At 50.6% G+C, this 12,640-nt stretch overlaps 1 protein-coding gene across 1 annotated transcript; it reads left to right on the top strand.

Moving 5' to 3' along the window:
* Positions 1-3,793: 3,793 nt before the first annotated feature.
* LOC144486294 (ribosomal protein eL22-like) lies at positions 3,794-12,296 on the top strand. Its single transcript, XM_078204356.1, has 4 exons — positions 3,794-3,886; positions 5,925-6,026; positions 10,127-10,248; positions 12,042-12,296. The coding sequence occupies exons 1-4, from the start codon at positions 3,872-3,874 to the stop codon at positions 12,184-12,186; spliced, it is 384 nt and encodes a 127-aa protein (XP_078060482.1). The 5' UTR covers positions 3,794-3,871; the 3' UTR covers positions 12,187-12,296.
* The last annotated feature ends 344 nt before the right edge of the window (positions 12,297-12,640 follow it).

Here is a 12,640-nt window from a genome sequence, read left to right as displayed (position 1 = left end):
CCCAGCCATTAACCATGCTACGTAGAGTTTCAACAAAGAGCAAAGCCCAGTCTGTGCTCCATTTTGTTGGTCATCTGAGGTAGCAATATGTACCTGGTCATCTGAGGTAGCAATATGTACCTGGTCTCTCGGGGAAGGGAGGAGAAAATTGGGTACAATTCCTTGCTTGCAACTGTTGTAAATCGGTTCTGCTAAAAATATGCATTCTGGCCATTCAGCCCTTTGAACCTGCTCTGCCATTCATCTTGATCATCGAATTCAATATCCTGATCACCACTCCCCCTCCCCCCCCCCCTTCCCCCTTCCCCTTCCCCCCCTTTCCTCCCATATCCTTTTAGCCCCAAGAGCTATATCTAATTTCTTGAAATCACAACGTTTTGGCTTCAACTACATTCTGTGGTAGTGAATTCCACACATTCACCACCCTCAGGTTTAAGAGTCAACTACATTGCTGTGGAGCTGGATATTAGATTCACCATTGATTTTCCCTCCAGCAGTTAGTTTAAGATGGTTAAGAATTGTGTAATGAAATTGCAGATGGAAGTCAGTCAGCCCACCATTCCTTTGCTAACTCTGAAAGGGCTATTTGACCTGTCTGTCTTCCTGCCCCCATCTCGCTCATCGCTATAGCTGTATCTCCCCCCCCCCCCCCCCGCTCCATTCAATTAGCTTTTGAAGAATACGGAGTCTGCTTCTTACAACTTGCTTTAAAGTTCTCATGTTGCCTCTAGTTCTTTTGCCTATTAATATTTTAATGTTGTAAACTCTCTCGGCACAATAGAGACGCACTTTAAAATGAAGCCAAAGGCCCCATACACGCAATCACCTTTGTTAACATGAATCTAACAAGAGTTTTAATCCTTTCTTACACAAAAACACTCAGTTAAACTCCCATAAATCTATACCTTATTTCTAATGTATAAAAATACCAACATATTCCAACTACCTTTGTTTCCTGACCCCATATATTGTGCTTTGGTTACCCTGCTCCAACTGAAAACAGTTCCTCTCTATTTACAGTGCCAAAGTGCGAATGATTTTGAATACCTCATCAAATTTCACCACCTATGGAAAACCAGCTCCAATGTTCCATATTTTAAAAAATCAATGGGTGACACGGTAGCACAGTGGTTAGCACTGCTGCTTCACAGCGCCAGGGACCTGGGTTCGATTCCTGACTTGGGTCTCTGTCTGTGTGGAGTTTGCACGTTCTCCCCGTGTCTGTGGGTTTCCTCCGGGTGCTCTGGTTTCCTCCCACAGTAAGAAGTCTCACAACACCAGGTTAAAGTCCAACAGGTTCATTTGGTAGCACAAGCTTTCGGAGTGTCACTCCTTCAGATGACTGAGGAGTTGTGTTCACAAACAGGGCATATACAGACACAATCAATTTACAAGATAATGGTTGGAATGCGAGTTTTTGCAGATAATCAAGTCTTAAAGGTACAGACAATGCGAGTGGAGAGAGGGTTAAGCACAGGTTGTCTCCAGCCAGGACATTTAGTGAGATTTTGCAAGCCCAGGCAAGTCGTGGGGGATACAGGTAGTGTGACATGAATCCAAGATCCCGGTTGAGGCCGTCCTCGTGTGTGTGTGGAACTTGGCTATCAGTTTCTGCTCAGCGATTCTGCATTGTGTTGTGAAGGCCGCCTTGGAGAACGCTTACCCGAAGATCAGAGGCTGCCCGTGACTGCTGAAGTGTCCCCCGACAGGAAGAGAACACTCCTGCCTGATGATTGTCGAGCGGTGTTCATTCAAAGAACAAAGAAAATTACAGCACAGGAACAGGCCCTTCGACCCTCCAAGACAGCACCGACCATGCTGCCCGACTTAAATAAAACCCCCTTCAGGGACCATATCCCTCTATTCCCATCCTATTCATGTACTTGTCAAGACGCCTCTTAAAAGTCACGACCGTATCCGCTTCCACTACCTCCCCCGGCGGCGAGTTCCAGGTACCCACTACTCTATGTAAAAAATCTGCCTCGTACATCTCCTTTAAACCTTGCCCCTCACACCTTAAACCTATGCTCCCTAGTAATTGACTCTTCCACCCTGTGAAACAGCTTCTGACTATCCACCCAGTCCATGCCTCTCATAATCTTGTCGACTTCTATCAGGTCGCCCCTCACCCTCCGTTGCTCCAGTGAGAACAAACCAAGTTTCTCCAACATTTCCTCATAGCTACTGCCCTCCATACCAGGCAACATCCTGGTAAATCTTTTCTGTACCCTCTCCGAAGCCTCCACATCCTGGTAGTGTGGCGACCAGAATTGAACACTATATATAGAGTGCGGCCTAACTAAGGTTCTAAAAAGCTGCAACATGGCTTGCCAATTTTTAAACTCAATACCCCGGCCGATGAAGGTAAGCATTCCGTATGCCTTCTTGATTACCTTCTCCATCTGCATTGCCATTTTCAGTGATCTGTACACCCAGATCCCTTTGCCTATCAATACTCTTAAGGGTTCTGCCATTTACTATTCATCCATTGTCGTTGCGTCTGCATGGTCTCCCCAATGTACTATGCCTTGGGACATCCTTTCCTGCAGCGTATCAGGTAGACAACGTAGGCGGAGTCGCAAGAGTATACCGCGTACCTGGTGGATGGTGGTCTAGTTAGGAACACTTGATCGGTGCAGGCTTGGAGGGCAGAAGGGCCTGTTCCTGTGCTGTATTGTTCTTTGTTCTCTTTATATATTTCTTTCTTGTCTTTCATTTTCCTTCCCCCCCACTCTTTCCTCCTATGTCATCCCCCCTTCCCTTACCTCTTCTCCCCCCCCAGCTTTCCCTTTTCTACATTCTAACTCTGTTCCATCCCCCCCCTCCCCGCAACATCTTCATCTGTCACAGCTTACAGCTTCTCTGCCGTTTGGTCATTCACACCCTTTATTCTCTCTGTGGACAGCTATTAGCAGCCTTTTCCTCTGGTTTCTGTGGCTATGACTCATCTTTCATTCCCTCACCCTGCTGTATAAATATCTCCCACTTTCTGTGCCTTTTAGCGTTGACAAAGGGTCATCTGGACTTGACGTCAGCTCTTTTCTCTCCTTACTGATGCTGCCAGACCTGCTGAGATTTTCCAGCGTTTTCTCTTTTGGTTTCTCTCTCTGGGTAGGATTGTTGTGGGTGCTGGCTCGATGGGCTGAATGGCACTGTATCGATTCTATGATTCTAACTAGGGAAGGGCAATAATTGCTGGTATAGTCAGTGATGCCCACAACCTGAAAGTAATGAATAAAAAAAAGAAAAGACTCTTCCCCTCTCCCCTTCATCTTGCCGCATCAGCACACCTTTATATTCGTTTCTCCCTCAGACCCCATGTGGGTTCTACTTCTGACTGCTCTCCGAGTAAAGAAGTTTCTCCTGAATTTATCAAAGGAAAATAAATGCATTTATATGATGCTTTTCACAATCTCCGATGTCTTCAAGTCTTTAATGGTCAATGAAATACTTTGGAAATGTGACAGTTGTAATATGGGCAATATGACAACCAATTTATATCCAACTCCTGCAAACCACAATGTGACAATGAACAGGCAGTCTGTGCTTTCGTCATTTAGGGATTAATCCTGGCCAGGACAACAGGGTTAATGCCAGTACTGTGCCTTTAACTAGCACCCAGACACACATGCACTGGGATGCAGAGCACAGCCATGTGCAGTATATCCATTGCTCTGCCCCTGCACCAGGGCAGCACCGTCACGTGCTCACAGAGACACCTGCTCCCATTCAAAGTCCGGGGCGGCGTCTGTTGCGCGCTGACGTCACGGCGTTACTGCGTCACGACGTCACGGGCCGCTATATAAGGCGGGGCGGGAGGCCGCGTCGCCCTTTCGGGTCCCGGCGGCGGGAGCAGCGGAACGGGGAGAGGATGGTGGTGGCACCGGTGAGAGAGAGAGAGGGGCGTTCTCTGCGCTCACTGCCCGCAGGAGCTAACGCACGGAGGTGGGGGGGGGCATGGCTCCCCGCGTCGCACAGTCCCAGTGCCGGTTTAGCCCCAACCCGACTGCCGAGGCTTTGCGGCCTGTGAGCACCATGGCCGCAGCCGCCCGCCCTCTCCCGCCCCCCCCCCGCGAGGGCCCGGCCCGGCTCTGAATGAGGTGGAATTAGCGAGAAATTAAACCATCTTCAACCAAACTGTCCCCCAGCCTGTGATTGGAAATAACCGCACTCAGCAATCCCACTGATCACCCCCCCGGGCCACATTCCCCCCGGGCCACATTCCCCCCCACCCCCCCGGGCCACATTCCCCCCCACCCCCCCGGGCCACATTCCCCCCCACCCCCCCGGGCCACATTCCCCCCACCCCCCCCGGGCCACATTCCGCCCACCCCTCCGGGCCACATTCCCCCCCACCCCCCGACCACATTCCCCCCCCCACCCCCCGACCACATTCCCCCCCCCACCCCCCGACCACATTCCCCCCCCCCCACCCCCCGACCACATTCCCCCCCCCCGACCACATTCCCCCCCCACCCCCCCCGACCACATTTCCCCCCACCCCCCGACCACATTCCCCCCACCACCCCCCAACCACATTCCCCCCCCACCCCCCGACCACATTCCCCCCCCAACCCCCCGACCACATTTCCCCCCCCCACCCCCCGACCACATTCCCCCCCCCACCCCCCGACCACATTCCCCCCCCCGACCACATTCCCCCCCCACCCCCCGACCACATTCCCCCCCCACCCCCCGACCACATTCCCCCCCCACCCCCCGACCACATTCCCCCCCCCACCCCCCAACCACATTCCACCCCCCGACCACATTCCCCCCCCCACCCCCCGACCACATTCCCCCCCCACCCCCCGACCACATTCCCCCCCCCACCCCCCGACCACATTCCCCCCCCCACCCCCCGACCACATTCCCCCCCCCCACCCCCCGACCACATTCCCCCCCCCCACCCCCCGACCACATTCCCCCCCCACCCCCCGACCACATTCCCCCCCCACCCCCCGACCACATTCCCCCCCCACCCCCCGACCACATTCCCCCCCCCACCCCCCGACCACATTCCCCCCCCCACCCCCCGACCACATTCCACCCCCCACCCCCCGACCACATTCCCCCCCCCACCCCCCGACCACATTCCCCCCCCCCACCCCCCGACCACATTCCCCCCCCCACCCCCCGACCACATTCCCCCCCCCACCCCCCGACCACATTCCCCCCCCCACCCCCCGACCACATTCCCCCCCCACCCCCCCCGACCACATTCCCCTCCCACATTCCCCTCCCACCCCCCCGACCACATTCACCCCACCCGACCACATTTCTCCCCCAACCACTTTCCCCCCCCCGACCACATTTCTCCCCCAACCTCGTCCACCACCCCCCGACCACGTTCCCCCACCCTCCCGACCACGTTCCCCCACCCTCCCGACCACGTTCCCCTGGGGCCACATTCCCCACCCCCCGGGGCTGCATTCTTCCCCCCCCCCCCCCCCCCCCCCAACCATCACGGTGGTACAGTGGTTAGCACTGCTGCCTCGCAGCGCCAGGGACCCGGGTTCAATTCCCAGCTTGGGTCACTGTGCGGAGTCTACACGTTCTCCCGTGTCTGCATTGAGTTCCTCCGGGTGCTCCGGTTTCCTCCCACAGTCCAAAGACGTGCTGGTTGGGTACACTGGCCGTGCTAAATTCTCCCTCAGTGTACCTGAACAGGCGCTGGAGTGTGGTGACTTGGGGATTTTTACAGTAACTTCATTGCAGTGTTAATGTGAGCCTATTTGTGACACTCATAACTAAACTTTGGCCCACCGCCCTTGGCCCCGCTGTTCTTTCTCTCCATCCCACTGGCCTCTCCACTTTGCGCCTACCCTGTAGCGCTGGGCACGACTTGTTTGATGCCCTGGGCTAATTTATTCGGCAGCTGTCCATTTGATTTGTGTTTTCCAAACTCTCCTTGCTCTCCGCAGAAGTCGTCTGTGCACCCTAAGGGCAAGAAGAAACCTGTCTGGAAGTTCACCCTCAACCTTTCCAACCCGGTGGAAGATGGCATCCTTGACTGCGGCAACTTTGTAAGGAATTTAAAACACAATCAACATATTGGGCTTACTGGGAATCTCAAAATGAAGGAAATTCTGAGTCGATTGAGCAGCATCTGTGGACAGAGATAGGGAGGCAAACATTTCACCTCTACCCTTTTATCAAGTGAAGATTCTAATGGCAGGTCGTTGACCTGAAACATTCAGCTTCTCTCTCAGATGCTGCTGGATCTTCTGAGCATTCACATCATTATTTTTACCTAAAACAAATTTAGCTGTTTCATTTTCCACGTGCTCTGTCCCCACCCTCAACCAACTGTTGACTCCAGCCTGGGCTCATGTCCTCTGTTCTCCCACCCTCCAGCAATTGGCAGTGGGGAGTCCCATGTTGGATCCTGCTCTGGGGGTGTATGGGCATCACTGCCATGGTCGCTTATGACAAGTGACAGTAGGAATGGGTCAAGAGGAGTATGGGACTCACATCCCTCCCTCTACCAAACTCCCATCCAATCTGGAGACTTCCTCAGCAACAGACACAAAAAAACCTCCCCAGCCTGGAAACCCCAAAACATTCTCCAACACACACACACCACCTTGACATCCACCCCAACCCCCGGAAACACCACAAACGACCCCAACCTAACAGCCCCGTTCCCCCCATCACACACCACCTCCCCCCAAGCACTAAAATACAGCAGAACCTATGCATCCACTACCCTCTTCCAGGGGTCCCCACCAACACCTTTTTTCCCCCCCCCCCCCTTCACACAAATATATCCCCCACCCCATCCATTGCCCTGCACCAGAAAAAACTAACGAGTAATGAAAAAGGAAAAAGCTCAGGAGACAAGAAGACAACGAGCCAGGGCAGGGGGCCAGGGCATCACGAGGGTTGGGCATGAGCCAAATGAAAAGAGGCAGAGCAAGAAAAAGGGACATGTCGTCTCTCTATCCGACCCCAATAACCAAGTGACAGTAGGAATGGGAAGGGTATGAGGATGGTCAGCAATTCCACTGCTGCCCCCCCCCACCCCCCCAGCACAGCAGAAGGCTCTTGATAAAGTGAAGGTGGTGGGTGGAAGATTCCTGGGGGGGGGTTCCCCTGATAGGGATGTTGATGGGTGGGTCGCAGACTTGGTTTTGTTGTAGGGGGTAGAGGGTGTTAGTCTGGGGCTGTCTTCCTATATCTTATATTGTTACCGTAGAATGTCTACAGTGCAGAAGGACACCATTTGGCCCATTGAGTCTGTATTGACGGAAAGCATCTGACCCAGGCCCACCATGTAAACCTGCGCATTTACCGTGGCTAATCTACCTCACCCTGCATATCTTTGGACACTAAGGGGCAGTTTAGCATGGCTAATCCACCTGGAGCACCCAGAGGAAACCCACGCAGACGCAGGGAGAATGTGCAAACTCCACACACAGTTACCCAAGGCTGAAATTGAACTCAGGTCCCTGGTGCTGTGAGGCAGCAGTGCTAACCACTATGCCGCCCACAATTCAATGTAATAAACTTGTCAATTTTCCTGAGTGCAGACTGTAAGTGACTGGGTTTGAGTACCTGTATTATGCAACCATTTTCCACTGAAGGACAGTAGGAATAGGAGTAGACCACTCTGCCCATTGAGCTTGCTCCTCCGTGCTATATAATCATAGCTGATCTTGGGTTTCAACTCCATTCTTCCACCACTTAAATCTTAAGATAACAAAAATCTATCCGTCCCCAGCCTGATTCAGCGACGGAACATCTCCAACCCTCAGGTAGGGAATTATTCACAATAAATGAGAAGTTGCTGCTCATGCGTTCATGTTTCAGATTCCCCAGAAACATCTCCGTGCTGACTTTGATTAGATCACCTCGATTCTCTGAGATGCCAGAAAATCTCTCTCCCCTCGATTCAGAACCCTTTGAGGGAAGTAACTTTTCCTCGTCTCTGTCCGAAATGATCAGCCCCCTCGTTCTGAGTGTTTTAGATTTCCTCACCAGTTGAAATAAGACAAAGAAAACAAAGAAAGGCCTTTGGCCCTCCAAGCCTGCACCGACCATGCTGCCCGATGACCATCTGAACTAAAACCCTTGACCCTTCCGGGGACCGTATCCCTCCATTCTCATTCTATTCATTGTTTGTCAAGACACCCCTTAAAAGTCACTCTCGTGTCTGCTTCCCCCGGCAGTGAGTTCCAGACAGACACCACCCTCTAAAAAAGAAACTTGCCTTGTACATCTCCTTTAAACCTTGCCCCTCGCACCTTAAACCTGTGCCCCCTAGTAATTGACTCTTCCACCCTGGGAAAAAGCTTCTGACTATCCACTCTCTCCATGTCCCTCATAATCTTCTCGACTTCTATCAGGTCGGCCCTCAACCTCCGTCGCTCCAGTGAGAACAAGCCAAGTTTCTCCAACCTCTCCTCATAGCTAATGCCCTCCATACCAGGCAACATCCTGGTAAATCTTTTCTGTACCCTCTCCAAAATCTCCACCTCCTTCTGGTAGTGTGGTGACCAGAATTGAATACTATATTCCAAGTGCAGCCTAACTAAGGTTCTATAAAGCTGCAACATGACTTGCCAATTTTTACCTCTGCCCTGGCCGATGAAGGTAATCATGCCATATGCCTTCTTGACTACCTTCTCCACCTGCGTTGCCACTTTCGGTGACCTGTGTACCTGTACACCCAGATCCCTCTGCCTATCAATACTCTTAAGGGTTCTGCCATTTACTGTATATTTCCTATTTGCATTAGACCTTGCAAAATGCATTACCTCACATTTGTCTGGATTAAACTCCATCCGCCATCTCTCCGCCCAAGTCTCCAAACGATCTCCTGCTGTATCCTCTGATGGTCCTCATCGCTATCCACAAATCCACCAACCTTTATGTCGTCCGCAAACTTACTAATCAAACCAGTTACATTTATATATATTGCAAACAGCACTGGTCCCTGAGGAATGCCACTTGTCACAGCCCTCCATTCAGAAACACATCCTTCCACTGCTACCCTCTCTTCTAAGACCGAGCCAGTTCTGTATCCATCTTGCCAGTTCACCTCTGATCCCATACGACTTCACCTTCTGTATCAGTCTGCCATGAGGGACCTTGTCAAAGGCCTTACTAAAGTCCATGTAGACAACATCCACTGCCCTACCCTCATCAATCATGTTTGTCACTTCCCCGAAAAATTCGATCAAGTTAGTGAGACACGACCTCCCCTTCACAAAAATAATCTGTTGTCGACCCTGTCCAACCTTTCAGAATTTTCTAGGTTTCAATGAGATCACCCCTCATTCTTTGAAACTAAAAAATATAATCCCAGTTTACTCAGCCCCTCATCATAGGACAACCCACCTCATCCCAGAGACTAATATATGAATGTTCAGTTGTGAAGCAAAATTACTTCATTCTTTGCCTCCCTTTAAGAACATAATTGGAATCATAGAACCCCTACAGTACAGAAGGAGGCCATTTGGCCCATCGATCCTGCACTGATGACAATGCCACCTGTAACCCTGTAACTAGGAGCAGTAGTCGGCAATTCAGCTCCTTGAGCTTCCTCCATTCAGTACGATCGAGGCTGGCCTCATTGTGGCTTCTTCTCCACTTTTCCTGCCTGTTTCCATAACCCTTCAAACCCTTACTAATTACAAACCTGTCTGTCTCCTTAAATTTACTCGAATGTCCTAGCATCTACTGCGTTCTGGGGTGAATTGCACAGACTCGATTCTTTGAGAGAAATAGTTTCTGCTCACATTTGTTTTAAATCTGCCATCCCTTCTGACCTCTTGTTCTATGTGCGAGAGGAAACATCTCTATATCGACCCTGTCAATCCCCTTTAGCATCATGTGTACCTCAAAGCCCGATTCTTCTAAACTCCAGAGAGTATCGGCCTAAACTGCTCAATCTCTCTGCATAAGACAAAACCCCTCATCTCTGGAATCAATCTGCTAAACCTTCTCTAAACTGCTTCCAAATACAACTACATCCCTCCTCGAGTAAGGGGATTAAAACTGCACAATAGTCTACTCGGTAACTCTTGCCTTGCTAACTGCTGTTATTGGCTAGGGTTCTCTTCCCTAGTCTGTACCTAGGGTTTCCTTCCCTAGTATCCCATGGTTTTGTCTTCCATAACAGGAGCAGTTTCTCCGGGAGAAAGTCAAGGTTGGTGGCAAGACTGGAAACCTGGGCAACGTCGTCCAGATCGAGAGTCTGAAAAACAAGATTACTGTTACCTCGACCAGAAAGTTCTCCAAGAGGTGAGCGTTTGTCTCCTTGCGTGGTTTACTGTGGTGTCCGTGCTGTGATTGGCCACAGTGTCTGGGTCGGGGATCCTGAATTCTGACCTTGACCAACAGCCAGAGGGCTGTGGTGTTTGGAGATGAGGTCTCCAGCAACACCCATATTCTCATCAGTTTTTATATTATAGAACTGAGCTCAGCATTGTCAGAACGAAACTGGGCACAGTTTCAAGTTTATTTATTACTGTCACAAGTAGGCTTACATTAAGAACAAAGAAAATTACAGCACACAAACAGGCCCTTCGGTCCTCCAAGCCTGCACCGACCATGCTGCCCGACTTAACTAAAACCCCCTACCCTTCCAGGGACCATATCCCTCTATTCCCATCGTATTCATGCATTTGTCAAGACGCCCCTTAAAAGTCACTACCATATCTGCTTCCACTACCTCCCCCGGCAACGCGTTCCAGACACCCACCACCCTCTGTAAAAAATCTGCCTCGTACATCTCCTTTAAACCTTGCCCCTCGCACCTTAAACCTGTGTCCCCTAGTAATTGACTCTTCCACCCTGGGAAAAAGCTCCTGACTATCCACTCTGCCCATGCCTCTCATAATCTTGTAGACTTCTATCAGGTCTCCCCTCAACCTCCATCTTCCACTGAGAACAAACCAAGTTTCTTCAACCTCTCCTCAGAGCTGATGTCCTCCATACCAGGCAACATCCTGGTAAATCTTTTCTGTACCCTCTCCAAAGCCTCCATTAACACTGCAATGAAGTTACTGTGAAAATCCCCTAGTTGCCACACTCCGGCGCCTGTTCGGGTACACTGAGGGAGAATATAGCATGGCTAATGCACCTAACCTGCATGTCTTTCGGACTGTGGGAGGAAACTGGAGGAAAGCCACGCAGACACGGGGAGAACGTGCAGACTCCACACAGGCAGTGACCCAAGCCGGGAATTGAGCCCGGGTCCCTGGTGCTGTGAGGCAGCAGTGCTAACCACTGTGGTGCTGCTGTGGTTGAATAGCCAGATCTGCCATAAATAATGCCCATTTGGATGAATGCCAGGAGACAGAAATTAGGAGGGGCCATTTGCCTCTCTCATGCTTATCCTTGCCCTTTCAGTAAGTCCCATTCCCAGTTTCTGACCCTTCACCCTGCAATCTCTCCCCTTCCACTGTTTATTGAGTTAATTTTTACAAGCTACCATTGAATCTGCTTCCACCATCTTTGCAGGCAGCACATTCCTCAGGGTCAAATGGGGTTTTGCTGTTGGGTCCAATGTGAATGAAGAACTTGCCTTTGGGGCATCTCCATAGGTTTAGGTGTCAGAGGCTGACTGAACCAGGTGGAACTGTAGCCTTCCATCAGAAGGGTTGCAATCTTCTCTCGTACAAACTTTTTACATCTGATCAGAACCCTGAGGTGTTTGGCAGCTAATGGAATAATTTTGGTGTAATCATTGGTGTGTGGGAAGCGCGTCAGCTGATTTGCACAGAGCAGTGTGATGTGATATTGAAGACGTTGATTGTGAGATAAACAATAACTTGATGTACCAGCCATCAAAATACTGGCTGTGAGGTCTTAACCTCCTGAGGCGACAGGGCATTGATTTTGCTTTTATCCGAAAGATGGTGCTACCAACTGTGCAGCACTCCCTCTGCTGCACTGGAGTGTCAGCCTGCATTACTGTGCTCAAGTCCTGGGGTGGATGTTGAACCCACGACCTTGTGACTGAGGTCAGAGCGCTGCCTTCTGAGCCATGAGACGTGTATTTAAGCCTTGACCTCTCTCCCTGCCCCCATTAGATACCTGAAGTACCTGACCAAAAAGTACCTGAAGAAGAACAATCTCCGTGACTGGCTGAGGGTCATTGCCTCCGATAAGGAAAGCTACGAACTCCGCTACTTCCAGATCAGCCAGGACGAAGAGGAGTCTGAAACTGAGGATTGAAGGGGGCTTTGTCGGAGGAGGTCTAGGACTCGTGTACAAAAGAAATGTGGTTTTCAGAGAACATCTATATAATTAACTTATTAATAAATCACTACTTTCACAGAAAAAAATGTCTTTTTCCTCTGGTCAGTGAACTTGAGAACAGATGACTTTCAGGGAGAGAGTGGGAGCTGATTCAGTTACTTCAATTCCCTTCTGAAAGTTGCTATTGAATTAGCTTTCACTCACTTAACCTGCAGCCTGTTCCAAATGGCAACCACTCACTCCTGTGTGACAGTTTTCTCATTCAATGCATTACTGCAGTACAATGCAAGATTTGCATTCGCATAGCATCTTGCTGGCTTCCAGACATCCCAGTCAGTGAACTACTGTTTGAAGTGTCTGTAGGAGACTGAAAGGCCAATTTTCACACAGTAAGCTGCTGCAAAAATGAGTTAAATGAGCAGATACATTT

Source organism: Mustelus asterias, chromosome 3 (genome assembly GCF_964213995.1).
Source record: "Mustelus asterias chromosome 3, sMusAst1.hap1.1, whole genome shotgun sequence".
Taxonomy (NCBI): domain Eukaryota; kingdom Metazoa; phylum Chordata; class Chondrichthyes; order Carcharhiniformes; family Triakidae; genus Mustelus; species Mustelus asterias.
This window is presented reverse-complemented; position numbering and strand designations above follow the sequence as displayed.

What these genes read in the sequence shown, in the direction of transcription:
- LOC144486294 (XM_078204356.1), top strand. An exon ending in TCCTTGACTGCGGCAACTTT is followed by an intron (nt 6,027 to 10,126) that starts GTAAGGAATTTA and finishes CTTCCATAACAG; the next exon opens with GAGCAGTTTCTCCGGGAGAA. An exon ending in ACCAGAAAGTTCTCCAAGAG is followed by an intron (nt 10,249 to 12,041) that starts GTGAGCGTTTGT and finishes TGCCCCCATTAG; the next exon opens with ATACCTGAAGTACCTGACCA.